Source organism: Oncorhynchus clarkii, chromosome 20 (assembly GCF_045791955.1).
Source record: "Oncorhynchus clarkii lewisi isolate Uvic-CL-2024 chromosome 20, UVic_Ocla_1.0, whole genome shotgun sequence".
NCBI classification, from domain to species: Eukaryota; Metazoa; Chordata; class Actinopteri; order Salmoniformes; family Salmonidae; genus Oncorhynchus; species Oncorhynchus clarkii.
This window is the reverse complement of record NC_092166.1, coordinates 68,955,142-68,979,007: the sequence shown is the minus strand read 5'-3', so window position 1 is coordinate 68,979,007 and position 23,866 is coordinate 68,955,142. Positions and strand designations below refer to the sequence as shown.

Here is a 23,866-nt window from a genome sequence, read left to right as displayed (position 1 = left end):
TTGTGTCTACTGATTAAAGAACTAAACATGTTTTTACCGAACTGCTGCCTGTCGCCTTTTTTCATGTTAAAAGGAAAGTGGAGAAAGGACATAGGGATCCACTCCAACGTTTGTTGGCCACACTAGAATCGGAGACTTTAGCGACACCTCGAGGACTTACTCGTTCTCTGCAAAAAAAGTTTTGGCGCCCTTTCTGAACGCCGCTACTCACAAGTAGACATGCGCACTTCTCATTCATCACATCGTTTCCGCTTCCTTTATGTATCCGATTTTTTTTGAGAGGTCTGTTGTGTTTGTAGTTACACGTGCTGGTATTTTCCTGTAAAATTTTACAATTGGTCTCACTTTTAAGCCTGAAATGTTTTGATATCAAGTATTATCTTCCGGTTAATGATGTCCCATTTTCCTTCGCTTAAAAAAAGATATAGTTTACGAGTGAGAACGGTGTCTATGTTCGTTTGTTAGCTTAGCCAACAGTCGCTAGATACCCCATCCAAGCTAGCAATAAACCGGCTAACTAGTCTTTGGCCCTTTATCAAAAATATTGCAATGTTTATATTCTACTGCATGATATGAATGTTTGTACTCTACTGTATGATATAATGAACTGTACGGTGAAGTTGGAGCATCTGTAATTTATTATCGTCATCTTGTTTTTTTCCCTGCTACATCGGATTTTCCAACACCAACGAAGTTGAAACCCATTGTTGGTCCATCATGGGAGCTTACTTGTCGCAACCCAATACAGTGAAGTCCTCTTCCAATGGGGGAAACCAAAATATGAGCTATGGCTTTGCGGCCATGCAGGGCTGGCGTGTCTCAATGGAGGTAAGATGATCTAAACAAATTGCTAGCTGGATTGGATTCCGCAGTCATTCGTTGCCAGTATGGTGTCCAACTAACTAGCTACCAGTTAGCTAGAATGCTAACGAAATGATTTGGTTCAGACAACAAAAAGTAGTGTAAATTGTCTATAATGTGCTACATACAGGTTATCAAACATATGGGGCTTGGCTTAGCTATCCAACCATTAAACACGTGGCTTAATAACTATCAACGTCAACATTGGCCAGCTAGCTAAGTTTTATTTGCGCATGAATACTTTTTGTTTGTGGCTAACTATATAGTTTTGTAATTATCCAACAATGTAGCTAGGTAGCTTTCCTGTATGTATTGATATAAATATGTAAGATGTGCAAGACTGGGCCGTTAACATTAACAATGTAAATGCATCATTATTCATTTCACATTCAAGTGGCACCGGTCTGATTTCTATGATGTAGCTGTTCTACTGCTCATAGAAATTGCATTTCATGAGAGTAACGTTTTTGTTTCTTTCAACAGGATGCTCACAACTGCATTCCAGAACTGGATGATGAAACGGCTATGTTTGCTGTGTATGATGGACATGGAGGTACTGTTCCTTTTTATCCTGAATATTAACTTTTGTGTGTACCTTGATTGTATGTTATTTTTGTTAATGTCAGACATTATTAAACAAGTTATTCTAAGTAATCAATACTTGCTTTCTCAGGTGAGGAAGTAGCATTATACTGTTCCAAGTACCTTCCTGAAATCATTAAGGAACAGAAGACTTACAAAGATGGCAAACTGCAAAAGGTGAGTGCAATAATTATTTTGGGGTATGGAAAGGAATCCTCTTGACATGGACAATTGAACATGGTGCATATATGTAAGAGTGTATATAGAAAGTGCACAATATGTATTGGGTATAATCTCACATTGTTAAGTGAGTACAACCAACTTTGGTTCAGTAGCTCTTGTATTTGTTGTCAAAATCTACTCCAAAGCAGCATACATTTGTCTTAGGTGGGTGGATGTGTTTCAGGCTTTGGAGGATGCATTTCTGGCCATTGATAGCAGGGTGACCACAGAGGAAGTGATCAAAGAGCTTGTTCAGATAGCTGGCCGCCCACAAGAGGAAGCACCAAATGAAAAAGTGGCTGAAGAAGATGATTGTAAGTACGCTGTAACAGCTGACCACGTTAAATATGTAGTTGTAATTCCTTGTGCTTTATTCAAAACAAATAGTTTGATTCAAACCCATGTGTTCCTTTCTGTCTGTTAGTGGACAATGAGGAGGCAGAACTTTTGCACGAAGAGGCCACCTTGACCATTGAAGAGTTACTTGTCCGCTATGGACAGAACCTCAATGCGATTAAACACAAGAAGCTCTGTCCGGAGGGCAAAAAAGAGTCTGGGGAAGGTGAACCACATTCCCATGGGGAGAAGGGCATCAACGGAGAAGTGGAGAGTGAGGTGGACAGCAATCGGAAGGCTGATGGTGCTGGAAGTGCAGCTGGTGGTGCGGGATTCTCCAAGCTGCGGGCCAGGAGAGCAGGAGGGGACAGCTCTTCAGTGACAGGAGCAGCAGGGTCCTCTGAAGGTGAAAAGGAAACCGGGCCCTCCTGCTCCTCCTCAGCAGCTCCGGCTCCAGGAGACACCAGCTCCAAGTTCTTTGAGGACAGTGACGAGTCGGGGGAAGAGGAAGACGAGGAGGGTAGCGAAGAGGAGGTGAGGGGGAAGAACTCTCCTTCAGGAGTTAAGTTCCTGTTACTCTTAACTCTGGTGCCCTACCCTCTGCCTGAAGAGCTACTGGGTATTCAGGCTTTTGCCCAAACACAGTTCTTACACACCTGATTAAGCTTAGAGGTCCTGGTGAGGAGCTATTGGTAGAATCAGTTGATAGATTCTGGTTGGAGCAAAAGCCTGCAGAATGACTGTTCTCCAGTAGGAGGGTTGGGCACCTCTGCTGTAACTCACATTTGCTGTTCATAGATTTCCCCCACTGGATTTTTCAACAAGAAATATTTTTGTAATTTTGGTAAGAATGCTTTGTGTTAATTATGTAATTACGCTTCTACAGGATGCCAGTGAGGAAGATGAAGGTGAAAACAGTGATGAGGAAGAAGACACTGAAGAGGGGGAGGACTCTGATGAAGAGAATGAGGAGATGTGCTACCCTGGAATGGATGGAAAAGAAGAGGTAGAATACACATCTTAATTTTCAACTTAAACCTTGAATGGAGAGCGCTTTCTTAAAAGGATTTCTGAGTAGCCCTGGTTGTTGAAAGGTAATGGGGTGTTTTGTGTCTGAGGTAGTGACTACTTTCTATGCCTCCCTAAATGCAAAATATTATTCTGGGATTAATCTCCTTAGCTGTGTAGTGGGTTAATCACAGGCCCTTTAAACTGAAGGTGGCAATTTTCAGATAAACTGTGCCCTTTTCTCCCAGCCTGGCGCAGACAGTGGCACTACAGCAGTGGTGGCTCTGATCAGAGGGAAACAGCTGATTGTGGCAAACGCCGGCGACTCCCGCTGTGTGGTGTCTGAGAAGGGCAAGGCCATAGACATGTCCTACGACCACAAGCCAGAGGATGAGCTGGAGCTGGCCCGGATAAAGAATGCTGGTGGAAAGGTCACCATGGACGGTCGCGTCAATGGAGGACTCAACCTCTCCAGGGCCATCGGTAAATCGATCCTCCTGCATTTCCTAGCCCTGAAATTTTGATTTGAATTATCAGGCATTGTTTCAAGAAATATATACCGTAACTTCTGGACTATTAAGCACACCTGAATATAAGCCGCACCTACTGAATTATAAAAAAGTGTATTTTGTACATAAATAAGCCGCACATGTCTATAAGCCGCAGGTGCCTACCGGTACATTGAAACAAATTAACTTTACACAGCCTTTAAACGAAACACGGCTTGTATCAAAAATAAATAGGCTTTAACGAAACACGGCTTGTAACAAAAATTTTAAAAAATAGCAGTAAACAGTAGCCTACAAAGAAAGTCATTGGTCACTATCTTCCTCCTGTGCACTGAAACCACTGAAGTCATCTTCTTCGGTGTCGGAGTTGAATTGCTTCATCCGATGTTGGATCGTTTTCATTGTCGCTCTCGTCACTTTCATCCGGAGGCAAATTCCCCACTGAGCTCATGCTGCCCCTTCAACACGCAACAGTCCAGCCTTTCGAAACCCGTTGATGATAGTGGATTTTTTGACAATGCTTCACGCTGTCAGGACCCACTGGCAGACTTGACCATAAGTTGCTCTTCGCATGCGGCCCGTTTTAGTGAAGGATTTCTCCCCACTTGTCATCCAAGCCTCCCACTGAACACGGAGCGCCACCTTAAATGCACGATTTACACTGATGTCGAGTGGCTGCAAATACTTTGGGCCATCTGCTTTTCTTCCCTCTGAATGCTTTTGTCTTTTTGCACTCAGTTAGTTCCTTACGCTGCTGTTTCCAACGTCTTATCATCGACTCATTAAGGTCAAGCTCCCGTGCAGCAGCTCTATTTCCTTTTCCAACAGCCAGATCGATCGCCTTCAACTTGAAAGCTGCATCATATGCATTTATCCGCGTCTTTGCCATGATGAGGGTGACAAAATGACTACCGTAATCCGAATGATGGGAAGTTTGAGTGCGCTCGATTTACGTCACATTATGTGACGGTGCTCAGTTTTTTGGCGGCATGAATCTTGTGAAAGCGGGAAAAATTCACAAATTAGCCGCGTCATTGTATAAACCGCGAGGTTCAAAGCGTGGGAATAAAGTAGCAGCTTATAGTCCGGAAATTACGGTACTTTTGCTGTTGAAGAAAAGACATTAGATTGAAAGGGCCTTTGTGTTTTCAGGCGATCACTTTTACAAACGAAACAAGGCCCTTGGCCCAGAGGAGCAGATGATCTCCTCAATGCCTGATGTCAAAGAGCTCACCCTCAACCCAGAGCATGACTTCATGATCATTGCATGCGACGGAATCTGGTAGTTTGTTAGTTTTTTTTCTTAAATTAAGGCCATACTTCAATAATCAATGTGTGAAATGAATCCACAGCTATATTTCCCTTCATTAATGAGTGTCATCCACAGGAACGTCATGAGCAGTCAAGAGGTTGTAGACTTTGTCAGTCAGAGAATAAAGCCTAATGCCGATGATACTGCCAGGCCTTTGTCCTCCATAGTTGAAGAAGTAAGATTATATTTATTTTTATTGTGTTGGGAAACCTCTGTACCTGAGATCCACCACTTCCCTGTAATCATGACATTACTCATTCTTTATTTAACAATGAACTAGCGCTCTCAAACTTTATTTTGTCTCCGTAGCTACTTGACCATTGCTTGGCACCTGATACATCTGGAGATGGCACAGGCTGTGACAACATGACCTGCATCATCATCACATTCAGCGCTCACCCTGGCAGCAGCATGGCCGACGGCACCAAGAAGAGAAAGCCTGAAGAGATTGTCCCAGAGAAGAACGGGAATGACAGCAAAAAGTCAAAAAGCGAATAGAACTGCAAACAAGTACTCCAGTCCTTTTCACAAGCCAGAACTTTCCCATCTCTGAAAAGTTTAAAGACCATGGTCTCTGGGATAGGATGAGTTTTCGTTTAATGTTCAGAGACTGAAGAGAAAGTATAAAAGTAAAATGGCCTCTTTGTAATTATTGATTTTGCTTAACTGTCCTACTGGAAACGTGTCCTGTGAATCCTAGTGTACTGTTTTTGTCACCCATGCCCTTTATGTATATAATTTTCAAGATTTGTTGATGGACAAAATGCATCTTTGTAATTGTGGATCAATGTGACATTTGGTGCATACTCGTTTGACACCATTCTGTAATTACATACAAATACATTATTTTTTGTGTGACAAGTGACATCTTGTCTACTTACTTTAAAAGGACAATCATGAGTCAAATGTCCCTAGGCAAAGAACACTGAAAATCCTCTCAACAGTTCAATAGATTTGAAACTACTCAATTCACATTTTGTACTATCTGTATTTAATTAATACATTTTACATTCCTTGCACTTACATATTCACAGAACAATTTGCCAACCACCTGAGTTGAGGCCACTATGCTATTTAAATATCTGCCTTTGTCTCATGACTTGGTTTGTGCATAAAGATGGTGGGAACACTGCCTTACATGTAGTTAATTATGTTCCAAATTTAGCAAATGCTTTTGATGGATTTAGTATAACTATTCATGAGAAAAGCTTCTCATGTATCTTTGTATGCTTGACTTCAATGTCCAGTTAAAAGGTTAACCCAAATATTTTAGTACATTTTATTTTGGTACTTTTTGAGAACATTGAGTTTCACTTAAAATCACATGAAGTATTTTTTCCCCCTAAATCAATAAAGTTGCCAAAAACCCTTTTTATTTAATCAGTAATGGAAAGGTTGCACAATCATGTAGCAAAGCATCATGCCAATCGTTTCATACCGCTAGCCTGGGTGGGTACAAGTCTGTTTGTGTGATCATTCTACTCCTTGCCACTCCCCTTGTCATGTTAGGTGGTGGAATGATTGCACAAACAGACTTGTACAAAGGCTAGTTGGAACTACTGTTCCCAAAATACTGATTGCTCAGTTTAATTTTTTGGGGGGGGGTGAACATTTTATACCAAGTATATCCAACAGCAAATTGATTTTCTACACCACTCAAACTCATACATTTTCAAGATATGCTACACTGCAGATAACATCAAATAATACAATGTCATAATAGGTATATATTAACCAGATTTACCATTACTCTTAAATCTGCTCATATGGCTATGGTAAAATTGACAGTATAAACAAATGGAAAGTACATAAAACATGTTGGGCCTAGGTGTTTTGTTCTACCACATAGGGGTTCTGATGAACATCCCCATCCAGCTGTGAGAATCAGCCATCTGAAACAATAATTGCATCTATAATGAACACAATCTGAATGTAACATAGCCAGTAGACTGTGGTACACACCTCTTTGTGCTCGATTAAAGTAAACCATCTTATGTGCAGTAACAGAAAATATTTTTTTCTTTTTTTTCTTCTGCCTATATTTGTCATAAGCAATACTTATGCTTACCTGCATTCTTTTATGAAGAAATCTCAACTGTTGGTTCAGCAACTCTATTTCCTATTAAAATAAAACAGAATTCAGCCGACATATGTATGATGATACTGTAGTTCCAATATTTCACATGAGTCATTTAGAAGACGCTCTTATCCAGAGTGACTTACATTAGTGAGTGCAAACATTTTGATACTTTTTTCGTACAACATGATGGATTCTTATGATATACCTGATAAATTTTCTCATGACGTCTTAATTTAATCTGAGGAAACAGTTCTTCAAGTCTCACTATCTGAAAAAATAAATAATGACAAATCAATGCTTTTTCCTCTCTGGATTATGAATATAGAAAGCCCTTAGAAATATTGTCTTACCCTTCTGACAACACCTTGTAGTCTTGTTCGCATACTTTTATTGATTACTGTCATGGCAATGGTCCGTGGTTTTGGAATGACTTAGAATCAACAAATACACCACACAACATCAATCGCGCATTATAACAAGAAGGGAAACAACATAGATTTTATATACTAGATAATATACAGTGAGCTACAAAAGTATTGGGACAGTGACACATTTTTGGTTGTTTTGGCTCTGTACTCTAGCACTTTGGATTTGAAATTATACATGTTAAAGTGCATAAAATCATATTAATTTAATTTTCATCCATATCGGGTGAACCGTTTAGAAATTACAGCACTTTTTGTATATAGTCACCACATTTTAGGGGACCAAAAGTATTGGGATAAATTCACTTACATGTGTATTAAAGTAGTCAAAAGTTTAGTTTGGTCCCATATTCCTAGCATGCAATTATTACATCAAGCTTGTGACTCTACACACTTGTTGGATGCATTTACTGTTTGTTTTGGTTGTCTTTCAGATTATTTTGTGCGGATAGAAATTAATGGTAAATAATGTATTGTGTCATTTTGCAGTCACTTTTATTGTAAGTAAGAATAGAATGTTTCTAAACACTTCTACACGAATTGTGAATAATGATAAGTGACAAAGTTACAGATGCACAAATATCATACCACGAAGACCTCTCACCATTATAATAAAAGAGGTTAGCGGGAGGTATGATAATTGTGCATTTAACTTTCTCACACATTATTCACGATTCATTGAGGATTAACCGTAATAATGGTAGCATCCACATTAATGTATGTAGAAGTGTTTACAAACATTCTTATTTACAATAAAAGTGACTCCAAAATGACACAATACATTATTTACCATTAATTTATATTGGGTACAAAATCATCTGAAACACAACTAAAACAAACAGCAAATGCATTTAACGAGTTTGTAGAGTCACAAGCTTGACAATCATTGCATGCTAGGAATATGGGGACCAAATACTAAACTTTTGACTACTTTAATGTATATACACTGAGTGTGTTCTTTCCATGACATAGACTGACACACAGGTGAATCCAGGTGAAAGCTACAATCCCCTTATTGATATCACGTGTTAAATCCACTTCAATCAGTGTAATTGAATGGGAGCAGACAGATTAAAGAAGGATTTTAAAGCTTTGAGACGACTGAGACATGGATTGTATATATGTGCCATTCAGAGGGTGAACGAGTAAGGGAAAGATTTAAGTGCCTTTGAACGGGGTATGGTAGTAGGTGCCAGGTGCACCGGTCTGTGTAAAGAATGGCAATGTTGCTGGGTTTTTCACACTCAATAGTTTCCCATGTGTAGCAAAAATGGTCCACCACCAAAAGGACATTCAACCAACTTGACACAACTATGGGAAGCATTGAAATCAACAATGGCCAGCTTGCATGTGGAAAGCTTGACACCTTGTAGCGTCCTTGCCCTGACGAATTGAGGCTGTTCCGAGGGCAAAAGGTGGGGTGCAACTCAATATTAGGAAGTTGTTCTTAATGTTTTGTACACTCAGTGTATAAGTGAATTTGTCAAAATACTTTTGGTCCCCTAAAATGGGGGGACTATGTACAAAAATTGCTGTTGTTTCAGAGTGTCAAGTGCTGGACTACAGAGCCCCAAAACATTTCACTGTCCTAATACTTTTGTAGCTCACCATATATCCGTTATTTAAATTATATTTTAAAGTGAAATGTGAGGATATAAGTTAAATGTGTACCATGCTGAAAGACTGTTGCCACTTCCAGCACATATGGCCTATGAATCAAAATATATTGACATTAATGTTATGCACTGATAGAATGAATTACACTTGAATATTTTTTATTTTTACATGAAATATACATTTTAGTAAATGATTGGCTCACAGTAACATACTGAATGTTGCAGTACTTACATGTGCTTGCTGTTCACCGGTATAAAGCTGTTGAATGGAATCAGACAGCCCTTGTGGTTTCTTATCTAGAAATATGCCATCATTTGGTAAGGGATACATTATAATAGTGTCAGTCAGTATACAGTACATGGTACAATAATTTGAGACTGAATTTTAGGAAACAGAACTTTATAAAAAAAGATATATGGCATACCTTAAATGTCTGTGTCACATTAGCAGAATTCAATCCAAACAAATGTGTTATGATCTTGAAGAAGAGAGAGAGAGGGCAAAAAAGAGAGAGCGAGAGAGCTATTAGTATGGGGGAGAAACCTGACCTGACAATTTGGCCTACTGCTGAACCACTCTGCCTACCTGTTTAACTGTAGTGGCCTCCATACCCTTTGGAATGGTGACCTCTTGCAATGCAATGACTCTGTCATCTGGAATAGGAGGAACACATCTAATTTGTAATGAATTCAGCTTTTTATGTGTGCAACTGCAAGAAATAATCACAGATGGTTTATAATGTGAAGCCTTGATAGGGGGCTTCCTTTTAATTTCAAGTAGCCTTGCTGGCTATCATTTCTCAGTGAACTGTGCATCAACAAAGATGTCAAATCCACCTGCTTCCCGCTGGTTGAAGTTGGGCTGGAAGAATGTACTACATTTTTATTATACTGAACAAAAATATAAAAGCAACATGTAAAGTGTTGGTTCCATGTTTCATGAGCTAAAATAAAAGATCCCAGAAATTATATGCACAAAAAACGTATTTCTCAACAAAAAAAAATTGAGCACAAATTTGTTTACATCCCTGTTAGTGAGCATTTCTCATTTACCACCTGACAGGTGTGGCATATCAAGAAATGGATTAAACAGCTTGATCAGTACACAGGTGCACCTTGTGCTGGGGACAATAAAAGGCCACTCTAAAATGTGCAGAAAAAAAAAAAAGGCCACAGATGTATCAAGTTGAGGGAGAGTGCATCTGGCATGCTGACTGCAGGAATGTCTAGCAGAGCTGTTGCCATAGAATTTAACATTACTTTCTACCATAAGCCCCCTCCAACATCTTTTTGAGAATTTGGCAGGAGTCCAAGCGGCCTTACAAGCGCAGACCATGTGTAACCATTGTCTGAGACCAGCCACCTGGACAACTGATAAAACTGTGGGTTTGCACAACCAAATTTCTGCACAAACTGTCAGAAACCGTCACAGGGAAGCAGATGGCAGAGTGTGTATGGCGTTGTGTGGGCGAGCAGTTTGCTTAACATTGTAAACAGAGTGGTGTCGGTGGGGTTACAGTATGGGCAGGCATAAGCTACAGACAAAGAACACAATTGCATTTTATCGATGTCAATTTGAATGCACAGATCCTTATAGGCCCATTGTCGTGCCATTCACCTCTGTTTCAGCATGATAATGCTGAAGGATCATGCCGCAAGGATCTGTTACAAAATTCTTGAAAGCTGAAAATGTCCAAGTTCTTCCATGGCCTGGATACTCACGAGACATGTCACCCATTGCGCTTGTTTGGAATTCTCTGGAGCGACATGTCCTACAGCATGTTCCAGTTCCCGCCAACATCCAGAAACTTTGCACAACCTTTGAAGACGTGTCGAACAACATACACAGGCCACAATCAACAGCCGGGATCAACTCTATGTTAAGGAGATGTGTCACACTGCATGAGGCAAATGGTGGACACAGCAGATACGGACTGGTTTTCTGATCCACGCTCCTACCTTTTTTAAAGGTATCTGAGACCAACAGATTTGTATATACCTGTATTCCCAGTCGTGAAATCCATAGATTTGGGCCTGGTTTATTTATTTAAATTGACTGATGTCCTTATAAACTAACTCAGTCAAATCTTTAAAATTGTTGCATGCTGCGTTTATATTTTTGTTACGTGTAAATATTTAGGGCTGCCGTTTTGATCTTGATAAGGGGGTAGCTAGATTTGTATGTTATTTCAGATGCAACCCACGACTAGCACGAGCTAAAATGTAACCCAGAGATGAAACCCAGAGACTTTATATGGAAACCAGTGTAAACACAGCGTCAGGGAGCAACAATAAATCACATTTATTTATAAAGCCCTTCTTACATCAGCTGATATCTCAAAGTGCTGTACAGAAACCCAGCCTAAAACCCCCAAACAGCAAGCAATGCAGGTGTAGAAGCAAAATAAATCAAAAGAAACCTAACGTTTACGCAACTCCAACCAAAGGGATGAATTAAAAAATAGACCAACCGTTTTTATCAAGTCTCCTCAGTGCAATCCAAGCTTTTGATAAACTTTGAGAATTATCACGACGAATATTTGTCATTTTATCAACGCAGCGCCGGCCAAATCAAGCTTGAAGGAAGCCCCGTTTTTAAATGTATTTATACATCAATGTCTTGCAAGCCCGTGTTTTGATAATGATGATTTGTCTCCACAGATAGTATGTTTTTGTTTCTAGCGTTATGGCTAGAAGGATTTAGCCTACAGCTTCATCTAGTGGTCGCGTCGGGGATAACACTTGACTGTAATTTTGAGGCGAAATCTCACCCTAACTCTTTTCCTAACATTAACGTAATTCTTCTAACCTACTACGTAAATTCACTTAACCTGTTATGTAAACAAACCCTCTCTCGCGACAAATCGTCTGTCGTTTCCGCAGTGGGTGGGCTCTGAACCTTTGGACTACCAACCTCTGAGATGCCAGCAAGCTTGCACAAGAACAAAAAAGTCTCGCGATGAAGATGTAATAATACAAAAAGAACACAATGGTCGAAATTCGTAACAATTTACTAGAAAATGTTAACATACATAGAATATTGTTTAACAACATTCAAATAAGGAAAATAATTAGCCTTAATATCACAAATAATATGACGTAATTTACAATTATTAACAGCATCAAGATGAATGACTACTAGATATTAGGAATCAAATTGTATTTGTCACATGCGCCGAAATGCTTACTTACAAGCCCTTAACCAACAATGCAGTTTTATGAAAAATAAGAAATAAAGTAACAAATAATTAAAGAGCAGCAGTAAAATAACAATAGCGAGGCTATATACAGGGGATACAAAGTCAATGTGCGGGGCCACCGGTTAGTCGAGGTAATTGAGGTAATATTTACACTACCGTTCAAAAGTTTGGGGTCACTGAGAAATGTCCTTGTTTTTGGAATAAAAGCACACTTGTCCATTAAAATAACATAAAATTGATCAGAAGCACACTCTTCTAGGCAGAGTTGCAAAGAAAAAGCCATATCTTAGACTGGCCAATAAAAATAAAAGATTAAGATGGGCAAAAGAACACAGACACTGGACAGAGGAACTCTGCCTAGAAGCGGGTACTATTTAATGAAGCTGCCAGTTAAGGACTTGTGAGGTGTAGACACTCTAATGTACTTATCCTCTTGCTCAGTTGTGCACCGGGGCCTCCCACTCCTCTTTCTTTTCTGGTTAGAGCCAGTTTTTGCTGTTCTGTGAAGGGAGTAGTACACAGAGTTGTACAAGATCTAAAGTGTCTTGGCAATTTCTTGCATGGAATAGCCTTCATTTTGCAGAACAAGAAAATACTGACTAATTTCAGAAGAAATGCCTGTAATCAAACTCACAAATGCTTATGCTCCAGATACTAAACTAGTCTAAAGAAGGCCAGCTTTATTGCTTCTTAAATCAGAACAACAGTTTTCAGCTGTACTAACATAATTGCAAAATAGTTTTCTAATGATCAATTCACCTTTTAAAATGATAAACTTGGATTAGCTAACACAATGTGCCATTGGAACACAGGAGTGATGGTTGCTGATAAATGGGCCTCTGTACGCATATGTAGATATTCCATTTATTTTTTTATTTTTTTAAATCTGCCGTTTTGAGCTACAATAGTCATTTACAACATTAACAATGTCTACACTGTATTCCTGATGAATTGTATGTTATTTTAATGGACAAAAAAAGTAATTTTCCTTCAAAACAAGGACATTTCTAAGTGACCCCAAACTTTTGAACGGTAGTGTACATATGCGTAGAGTTATTAAAGTGACCTATGCATAGATAATAACAGATAGTTGCAGCAGCAAGGGGGGGGGGGGGCAATGCAAGTAGTCTGAGTAGCCATTTGATTAGATGTACAGCTTGGGGGTAGAAGCTGTTTAGAAGCCTCTTCAACCTAGACTTGGTGCTCCGGTACCGCTTGCCGTGTGGTAGCATAGAGAACAGTCTATGACTAGGGTGTCTGAACATTTTTAGGGCCTTCCTCTGACACCGCCTGGTATAGAGGACCTGGATGGCAGAAAGTTTGGCCCCAGTGATGTACTGGTCCGTACGCACTACCCTCTGTAGTGCCTTGCTGTCGGAGGCTTAGCAGTTGCCATACCAGGCAGTGATACAACCAGTCTCGATGGTGCAGCTGAAGAACCTTTTGAGGATCTGAGGACCCATGACAAATCTTTTGAGTCTCCTGAGGGGGAATAGGTTTTATCGTGCTCTCTTCACGACTGTCTTGGTGTGCTTGGACCATGTTAGTTTGTTGGTGATGTGGACACCAAGGAACTTGAAGCTCTCAACCTGCTCCACTACAGCCCTGTCGATGAGAATGGGGGTGTGCTCGTTCCTCCTTTTCCTGTAGTCCACAATCATCTCCTTAGTCTTGATCACTTTGAGGGAGTTGTTGTTGTCCTGGCACCACATGGCCAGGTCTCTGACCTCCTACCTATATGCTATCTCGTTGTTGGTGATCAGGCCTACTACTGTTGTGCAATCAGCAAACTTAATGGTGTTGGAGTCGTGCCTAGCCATGCAGTCATGAGTGAACTAGTAGTACAGGAGGGGACTGAGCACGCACCCCTGAGGGGCCCCCGTGTTAAGGATCAGCGTGGCGGATGTGTTGTTACCTATCCTTACCACCTGGGGGCGGCCCGTCAGGAAGTCCAGGATCCAGTTCCAGATGGTGTTTATTCCCAGGGTCCTTAACTTAGTGATGAGCTTTGAGGGCACTATGGTGTTGAACGCTGAGCTGTAGTCAAAGAATAGCATTCTCGCATAGGTGTTCCTTTTGTTCAGGTGTGAAAGGGCAGTGTGGAGTGCAATAGAGATTGCATCATTTGTGGATCTGTTGGGGCGGTATGCAAATTGGAGTGGGTCTAGGGTTTCTAGGATAATGGTGTTGATGTGAGCCATGACCAACGTGAGTGCTACGGGTAGGGCACAGGGACTATGGTGGTCTGTTTGAAACATGTTGGTATTACAGACTCAGTCAGGGAGAGGTTGAAAATGTCAGTGAAGACACTTGCCAGTTGGTCAGCGCATGCTCGGAGTACACATCCTGGTAATCCTTCTGGCTCTGCGGCCTTGTGAATGTTGACCTGTTTAAAGGTCTTACTCACATCGGCTGCGGAGAGCGTGATCACACAGTCATCCGGAACAGCCGGTGCTCTCATGCATGTTTCAGTGTTTCTTGCCTCGAAGCGAGCATATAAGTAATTCATCTCGTCTGGTAGGCTTGTGTCACTTGGCAGCTCACGGATGTTCATCCCTTTGTCGTCCGTAATAGTTTGCAAGCCCTGCCACATCCGATGAGCGTCGGAGCCAGCATAGTATGATTCGATCTTAGTCCTGTATTGACGCTTTGCCTGTTTGATGGTTCGTCGGAGGGAATCGCGGGATTTCTTAGAGTCCCGCTCCTTGAAAGCGGCAGCTCAACTCTTTAGCTCAGTGAGGATGTTGCCTGTAATCCATGGCTTCTGGTTGGGGTATGTACGTACAGTCATTGTGGGGACTACGTCATCAATGCACTTATTGAGAAAGCCAGTGACTGATGTGGTGTACTCCTCAATGCCATCGGAAGAACCTCAAACATATTCCAGTCTGTGCCAGCAAAACAGTTCTGTAGCTTAGCATCCTGTTCATCTGACCACTTTTTTTATTCCTGCTTCCTGCTTTAATTTTTGCTTGTAAGCAGGAATCAGGAGGATAGAAGTATGGTCAGATTTGCCAAATGGGTGAGGGATAGCTTTGTATGCAGAGTAAAGGTGGTCTAGAGTTTTCTTTTCACTCTGGTTGCACATTTAACATGCTGATAGCAATGAGGTAAAATGGATTTCAGTTCCCTGCATTAAAGCGCCACTTCTGGATGAGTATTTTTCAGTTTGCTTATGGCAGTATACATCTAATTGAGTCTTAATTAGTCTTAGTGCCAGCATCGGCAAAAAATACAGATAAACTCTCTTGGTAGATAGTGTGGTCTACAGCTTATCGTGAGATACTCTACCTCAGGTGAGCAAAACCTTGAGACTTCCTTAGATATCGTGCAGCAGCTGTTTTTTTAAAAACAAATATACATAGACCGCCACCCCTTGTCTTACCAGAGGCTGCTGTTCTATCCTGCCGATGCAGTGTATAACCCGCCAGCTCTATGTTATTCATGTTGTCGTTCAGCCACGACTCGTGAAACATCATGAAAAACAGTAATACTGATAAAAGTAATACAAATAAAATGTATTTATAATACTACTAAATTGTTTTTTGTAATTATAATCAACTTTAGCAAATACTTTAAAAGACCAGTGTTTCAACCATTCATATTGCACTGTAAAATGTACTGTAAAATTACTCTCAGTAGCACCTTTAGCATTCAAACCACAGAGTTTTTAGGCAGGCTGCTGCTGCCACAGTCCAGGTCTGGATGAAGCACAGGAGCCATTGGTTGGTGTCCCGAGAAGCAGCCCATCTCAGAACTGAGGTCCTGGGGAGAGGAGAGCAGTGAGGGGGGTTCCTCTGGTGGTTTTCTTCATGGTTTTCTTCTTTCTGCTACTACTGCATTTGCTGCTGCTTCCTCTGTTGTTGTTGCCTAGAGTCAGCATTTGCCTGGAGCGTGAAAGACGGCGAGAAGAGATCAGTATCAAGAGGGAGACAGAGGAAAGAAAGAGGCAGAAGGGAGAGGGAGAGAGGGGGGAAATTAAGTTATCCAGAGAAATAAAGAGATGGAGAGGAAGAGACTGATGATGTCAGACACGGGGGAAAAAGAGAGGAAAGATTCAGACAAAGAAAACGTGAGAAAGCAAGATATGAGGTCTGGCTTAGCATGCAGTCTCTGTGAGAGGATCCACTTAATAAAAGTACATTATTTTCTATTAGGAACATAGCAAAGTAAAAGTTGTCAAAAAATATAAATAGTGAAGTACAGATACTCCAAAACACAATGTAAGTAGTACTTTAAAGTATTTTTACTTAAGTACTTTACACCACTGCCTTCAGGCTATGCTCAAACCCTACACCCCAAGCCACTTTTATTTTCTTGGCCGGGTCAGCTCCCGCTCGTCCCAGTCAAAGTTCTTCTCTGTCCTGGCACCCTAATATTGGAATGAGCTTCCCCCGGACGTTAGTACGGCTGAGTCCCTTGACCATCTTCCAAAAACGTCTGAAAACCTACCTCTTCAAAGAATCTTCATTACATCGCACAGCGACAAAAAAATGTAAACACTTACCTTTTCCTGATTACTTGGAGAAAGATGTACTTACTACAACTGTGATATGTGGCTGTCTCACCTATCTATCTTAAGATGAATGTGCTAATAACTAAGTCGTTCTTGATAAGAGCACCTTGCTAAATTACAAAAATGTAAACATTTATATGTCTATGGTGAGTCTATGGTGAGTGCACCTGAGCTGATTGCCTTATTGAAAAATTCTTGTAACAGTTCTTCTCAAGACATTAGATTTTAATTAGGATAGATTTCTTGCATTTTAAAATATTATCATCATTACAGAAATTGTAGAGTACAGCATGCAGTATTTTATAGGTTATATACAGTACCAGTCAAAAGTCTGGACACACCTACTCATTCAAGGGTTTTTCATTATTTTCTACATTGTAGAATAATAGTGACGACATCAACACTTTGAAATAACACATTTGGAATCATGTTGTGACAAAAAAAAAAAAAAGTTAAATAAATCAAAATATTTGAAATTCTTCAAAGATGCCACCCTTTGCCTTGATGGCAGCTTTGCACAATTTTGGCATTCTCTCAATCAGCTTCACCTGGAATGCTTTTCCAACAGTCTTGAAGGAGTTTCCACATATGGTGAGCACTTGTTGGCTGCTTTTCCTTCACTCTGCGGTCTAACTCATCCCAAACCCAACTTGGTTGAGGTTGGGTGATGGTGGAGGCCAGGTCATCCGATGCAGCACTCCATCACTCGCCTTCTTGGTCAAATAGCCCTGACACAGCCTGGGAGGTGTGTTTTGGGTCATTGTCCGGTTGGAAAACAAATGATTGTCCCACTAAGTGCAAACCAGATGGGATGGTGTATCGCTGCAGGATGCTGTGGTAGCCATGCTAGTTAAGTGTGCCTTGAATTCAAAATAAAATCAGTGTCACCAGCAAAGCACCCCCACACCTCCTCCTCATCATCCGTTCACCTTCTGTGCGTCTCACAAAGACACTGCGGTTGGAACCAGAATTCTCACATTTGGACAGATTTCCACCAGTCTAATGTCCATTGCTCGTGTTTCTTGGCCCAAGCAAGTCTCTTCTTATTGGTGTCCTTTAGTAGTAGTTTCTTTGCAGCAATTTGACCATGAAGGCCTGATTCACACAGTCTCCTCTGAACAGTTGATGTTGAGATGCGTCTGTTTCTTGAACTCTATGAAGCATTTATTTGGCCTGCAATCTGAGATGCTGTTAACTGTAATGAACTTATTCTCTGCAGCAGAGGTAACTCTAGGTCTTCCTTTCCTGTGGCGGTCCTCATGAGGGCCAGTTTCATCATAGTGCTTGATGGTTTTTGTGATTGCACTTGAAGAAACTTTCAAAGTTCTTGACATTTTCTGGAATGACTGACCTTCATGTCTTAAAGTAATGATGAACTGTAATTTCTCTTTGCTTATTTGAGCTGTTCTTGCCATAATATGGACTTGGTCTTTTACCAAATAGGGCTATCTTCTGTATACCACCCCTACCTTGTCACAACACAACTGATTGCCTCAAACGCATTAAGAAGGAAAGAAATTCCACAAATTAAGCCACACCTGTTCATTAAAATGCATTCCAGGTGACTACCTCATGAAGCTGGTTGAGAGAATGCCAAGAGTGCAGAAAACTGTCATCAAGGCAAATGGTGGATACTTTGAAGAATCTCAAATATATTTTGATTTGTTTAACACTTTTTTGGTTACTACAGGATTCCATGTGTTATTTCATAGTTTCGATGTCTTCACTATTATTCTACAAAGTAGAAAATAGTAAAAATAAAGAAAAACCCTGGAATGACTGGATGTGTCCAAACTTTTGACTGGTAATGTATCTATATTATATAGTTGTTTCATGACAGAAAAAGATTGCTGGATTGACATCAGCACTTGTTTCAGTCTAACACTCAAATACATACAAAGCAAGAATTGCAAATAATGGCTTCATAGAGTTTATTTGTCATGCTTGAAAGTGCATAGATAACCTTTGGGTACCCAAGAGTAACCAAGGGTAGGGTGGACCTGATACTGAAGGTACATACATGAAACCCTGAAACAAAGGATTTACTCAGCGCAATGATGCCACTTAATGGACATTCTGGATAGTCATTTAAATAGTAACATTATAGCCTATATTATGTGTTTTAAGTGTTTGTGTTGTGGCATAAAGAGTGAAAATAGCTGGTGATTTCCTGATCAAACAGACAAAATAGGATGAAAATACATAATCCAACACTCCTTTTGGTGATAAATAAAACATGCATTATATACTGTAAACATACTGCAACAATCAATATCAATTAAGGTTTGGCATTTACAGCAAAATAGGTCGAGCTTACAACATTCTAAATTGTACATAACTGTAGAGACTGGATTTGATGAGAGTAGTACAGTACTGATATTCAAGTATAAACAGACAATGCCCTTTCCCCATATCACACATGCATGGAAGGAACATATCTGACTCAAACTGCACCATAATTACATCAGTCTAAACATAATGGAGGTAATGGAGTTTTGATAAAGAAATCATAGCAATAATATAGTGCAAAATCATTATTCAAAATCATTATTCATTCTGGGCTGACCCCCCATTTAGTCGACTGGTCAATTAATTGGCCGATAAGCTGTTGGTCGACCGAGATCTCTTTAGTCAAGCAGTAGCAATTATTGTAATTTTTTTCATGGTGCACAAGACCTGTCTGATTCATGGCTGTCTCAGTGGACTAATCCATTGCAGAGGCCAAGGAGAGGGCACAATCCATCACTCTAAGACGTGATACTGAAATTTTATATGGTTATATTAGGTAAAAATAACAGTGCAACATTAATGAATCAAATATGAATTTAGAACAAATTAGTTTTCTCCCGCATTGGATACGGTCACTGTCCGCAGTTCTGAAACAATCTTCAGTGCGCCATAGAATTGCTGCCTTTCCCTATGTTGCTATGTGCATAATAGCAAAGTTAAACAGCATATTGGGATTGAGAACAATGCGGTGGAGGCAGCAGCAGAGATGGGGAAACAGCCCTTACCTTAGCCTAATTGTCTAAGAAAATTGAGGAGCGAGGAAACCACAATTGAATTAGGTCTATAATGAAGAGCCTAACTGTTAAATGTGCCTGGCTTTATAAATCATTCATATACATCTACAGAAATAAGACAGATATTGCTTCTGTTGCCTGTTTGAGCGTTTCTTTAACAGCCTACTAATTCCATGAGCACCAAGCCTCATGCAACGGCAAAATGGCGGCTAAAGCAATTTCACAGATTTGGCTGTTTTCAATCAGTATAATAATGAGTAATGTCGTCATCATTAGTAGGCTTTGTATTTTAACCTTGTATAACCACCATCGAGGTGTAGGCCTAAGAGCGCGTCCTGTTTAGTCTTAATACCATAAATAACTTAGGCCTATATTTCATTATATAGGCCACTGTATCAATCAATCATTCATTTCTTCGTTCGTTCATGCCATCACAAAGCATACGAGACAAACATGCTTTGAAATGCAATCAAGCATTTTAGTTTTACAATTAAATAACGTAAGCTTTGAATAATTGACCGAATCAATAAATAAACCGCAATTCACGAATGCATGCAACTGTTTTTAATCTGATGTAATAAAGGCTTTATATATTCGTTTTTTTCATTAGTAGACTCTCTGGTACACTTATTTATTTAGTGTTGTTTAGACTGTTCCAAATGGTTATAAAAAATGATAATATTGTAATCTAACAGCAACTGCTTGGAACACGACTCACAACGCTTGCGCTTATACCCAAATATTTCTTAATCTCCAGTAGTTTCCACAACTAAGTCAAATGTCTTCGACAGATCTGACTTCCCCTTTCCCTCCTGAGCAACCAGTAAATATTCTCCCATTTTGAGTTTCTTTTTCCATATCCTCCTCATCCATTTTACTAGTTGACATTATGGGTTTGGAGTTTGTTATAAGCAATTTATTGATGTGATTATGATAGGCTATAGGCCCTATTGATCACATGCATGCGATGCTTACATGTTTCATGTAAAGAGAGCAAGGGTTGAGGGAATAGGGAATATTTTTTGTAAACAAATTAGGGATTTCGATAACATAACTTTTAGTCAGAAACAAGTAAGAAACTAAATGGCTGAAATGATGTTGCAGTTTCAGCACGGACAGCGCAACAAACACTTGCTGTGGTGCCTTTTCACTGCAGTAGGGTGGAGAACGAGACAAAGTGTGCTAGTCACACAGGCACTCAATGTCATTTTTTTTAACACAGTGTGACCATCGGGCTCTTTCTTGAGTCATTTTTGTGTGATAATTATCTAATCAAACAGTGTGCTTAAAGCATCAGACAAGCTCAGTGCATATTTAGTTGATTTTATTCAAACACATAGGGTGTATGTCTATATATGGAAAAATAAGTTTCAACATTTTGATTGGTCGAAAGAACAGGGAGACTCTCGGTCGACCAAGATTTTATTTTTAGTCGGGGACAGCCTTAATTTGTCATTATAACAGCAGTCTTGATTACAGTGAGTTCATAAAGAGGTATAGGCTATTTGGTATAGGGCCCAAGGCACCACATTCATACACCATAATTAAATATAATTCATATAATACTCCACCCTCAGACTGTTTCCCCCAGGCTCTGGGTCTAGGCGGTGAGAGAGAGAGGCTCTGGGTCTAGGTGGTGAGAGAGAGAGGCTCTGGGTCTAGGTGGTGAGAGAGGGGCTCTGGGTCTACGGTGGTGAGAGAGAGGCTCTGGGTCTAGGGCAGTGAGAGAGAGAGGCTCTGGGTCTAGGGCGGTGAGAGAAAGAGGCTCTGGGTCTAGGAGATGAAAGAGGGGCTCTGGGTCTACGGTGGTGAGAGAGAGGCTCTGGGTCTAGGGCAGTGAGAGAGAGAGGCTCTGGGTCTAGGGCAGTGAGAGAGAGAGGCTCTGGGTCTAGGGCAGTGAGAGAGAGAGGCTCTGGGTCTAGGGCGGTGAGAGAGAGAGGCTCTGGGTCTAGGGCGGTGAGAGAGAGAGGCTCTGGGTCTAGGAGATGAGAGAGGGGCTCTGGGTCTACGGTGGTGAGAGAGAGGCTCTGGGTCTAGGGCAGTGAGAGAGAGAGGCTCTGGTCTAGGGCTGTAAGAGAGAGAGGCTCTGGGTCTAGGGCTGTGAGAGAGAGAGGCTCTGGTCTAGGGCTGTGAGAGAGAGAGGCTCTGGGTCTAGGAGATGAGAGAGGGGCTCTGGGTCTATGGTGGTGAGAGAGAGAGCTTTACCCAGCTGATATTGCTCCTTCATGGGCTCGGGCCCCTGCTTCTCTGGGCCCTTCTTCAAAAGACTCCTATCAAACTCTGCTGTGATCTCAGCCAGTGTCCTGCCCTTGGTCTCGGGCAGAGTGAGGCCCACAAACAAAGAGGCCGCCACACAGACGCAACAGAACGGGATGAAGCAGAGCGCATTGAGGTAACTCACTAGAAACGGAAAAGCCATGCCTACTATCAAGAGGTTGATCCACATGAGGGACCCAGCCACCATGTAGGCCGCAGGCCGAGCCGTCTGGTCAAAGATCTCAGCAGGCAAGATTCCCGTAACCCCGGCAGGGCCCATACCGAAGCTGAGGATATAGCAGAACACACAGGCCATACTGAGATAGGGCATCCCTGGGACAGAGTAGCCCTGGAGGGTCAGGGCCAGGGTGAAGACCAGCGCCCAGACCGCCATCAGGGCGTATCCGCCACTGAGGAGCATCCTGCGGCCCACACGCTCAATCAGCAGGTTACACACGACGGCAGCAGTGAACTCGCAGGCCCCAGTGCCAATAGAAACATACTGGACCTTCTCCACAGGGATTCCTGCTGCTAGGAAGATGTACGAGGCATAGAAGTAGATGGAGTCATTACCACACAGCATCATGGCACTGCTAGCAGCCATCACAGTGCGTAGTTGGGGGTGGAGGGAGCGGTTGGAGAACAGGTCCCAGGGAGTCTGAATCTTGGCCGTGGCCCCACCGGCGTCAGCCTGCTCCTGCAGCATCTCCTCCATCTCCAGGCTGAAGTCAGCCCCGCCGCGGAACCTACCCAGAGCCCGGGCGCACGCCTCCTTGTTCCCCCGGTCCATGAGCAGGTAGCGGGGGCTCTCAGGGAACCAGGGCAGGGTGAGCAGCTGGAGGAGGCCTGGGAGGGCATTGCTGGCCAGGAGGTAGGGCCAGAGGGGCTCGGTACCCAACAGCTCCGTTAGACCCACCACCTGGCCCAGGAAGATCCCGAATGCAGTGAACACGGCCGAGGAGAAGGCCACAGCGCCACGCAGGTGTTTGGGGGCGCTCTCTACGAAATACATGGGCTGGACGTTCATGCTCACTCCAGCGTTGACCCCCACTAGCAGGCGGGCAAAAATAATCATCTCAACTGACCTCGCCGCCCTGCTGGTAAGGGCGAGGACTGCACCGAGGAACAAGAAAGAGTTATTGAGAAGTAGTGAGTTCTTCCTGCCACAGCGGACAGCCATGGGTCCTGCCAGAAGAGCCCCGGTCAGGCCACCCAGGGAGAAGGCAGACACGATCACGGTCCACAGCAGGGTCACCTGGGAGGTGTCTAGGCCGGTTCCCCAGCGCTCCCAGTATGTGTCATTGATGAACCTCTGGATGTGGTTGGTGGGGGCGTTGATGATGGAGAGGTTGTAGCCGTACTGGAAGGTGCCACCGATGGCAGCGGAGCACACCGCCAAGGTGAGGGCTCTGGAATTGCCTGCAGGCCTATCTGTCTCTGTGTCATCATCCTCTCTAACATTCATTTGCAAGATTTGAGACTGTGTTGATTCTAATAAGAATGTATTCCTTAAGAGGACAGATGCATCAGGCTCAGAGCTTACTGAACACTGGTTTGATAGCAGCTGTGTTTTTCAGACACACGGTAAATAAAGTAATGTATGAGCCAGAATGGCCGATATGGTAGGCCAATATTTCACCTGTTTCTGTAGCGTGAGGGATCTTGTCTTGATAGCTACTGGACAGGACGCTAAATTCTATGCCCAAACGTAACTCAACCGTTGGAAAAATAAGAATTAGGGAGGGAGTCTTACCATATTGATGGAACAGATAAACACATCTGGCACAGACCAACATGTATATTGAAAGAAAGCATATTTCTGATTCGGGATGACGCTAGCTACCGGTGTCCACTTGATGTTGAAGGATATAGCAAATACGGGTACCTCGATGAATCGGAAATTCAGAATACGTGTTTGCC

At 41.8% G+C, this 23,866-nt stretch overlaps 2 protein-coding genes across 3 annotated transcripts; one reads left to right on the top strand and one right to left on the bottom strand.

Annotated features, from left to right (window-relative positions):
- The first annotated feature begins 242 nt into the window (after positions 1–242).
- LOC139376806 (protein phosphatase 1G-like) lies at positions 243–6,214 on the top strand. 2 transcript variants are annotated; one of them, XM_071119738.1, is made up of 11 exons: positions 243–282; positions 695–828; positions 1,345–1,414; positions 1,535–1,620; positions 1,850–1,979; positions 2,090–2,535; positions 2,888–3,007; positions 3,258–3,492; positions 4,671–4,800; positions 4,906–5,005; positions 5,140–6,214. In XM_071119738.1, the coding sequence occupies exons 2-11, from the start codon at positions 718–720 to the stop codon at positions 5,326–5,328; spliced, it is 1,617 nt and encodes a 538-aa protein (XP_070975839.1). In that variant the 5' UTR covers positions 243–282; positions 695–717; the 3' UTR covers positions 5,329–6,214. The 2 variants fall into 2 exon arrangements, with proteins under 2 accessions (XP_070975839.1, XP_070975840.1); XM_071119739.1 differs by having other exon boundaries at positions 269–311; positions 5,140–5,856.
- On the bottom strand, positions 5,805–23,583 carry LOC139376807 (solute carrier family 2, facilitated glucose transporter member 11-like). The gene is made up of 9 exons (XM_071119740.1): positions 21,896–23,583; positions 9,538–9,605; positions 9,377–9,430; positions 9,184–9,248; positions 9,007–9,044; positions 7,261–7,340; positions 7,116–7,178; positions 6,899–6,949; positions 5,805–6,722 (listed from the first exon to the last, which is right to left on the bottom strand). The coding sequence occupies exons 1-9, from the start codon at positions 23,409–23,411 to the stop codon at positions 6,669–6,671; spliced, it is 1,989 nt and encodes a 662-aa protein (XP_070975841.1). The 5' UTR covers positions 23,412–23,583; the 3' UTR covers positions 5,805–6,668.
- Positions 23,584–23,866: the final 283 nt, after the last annotated feature.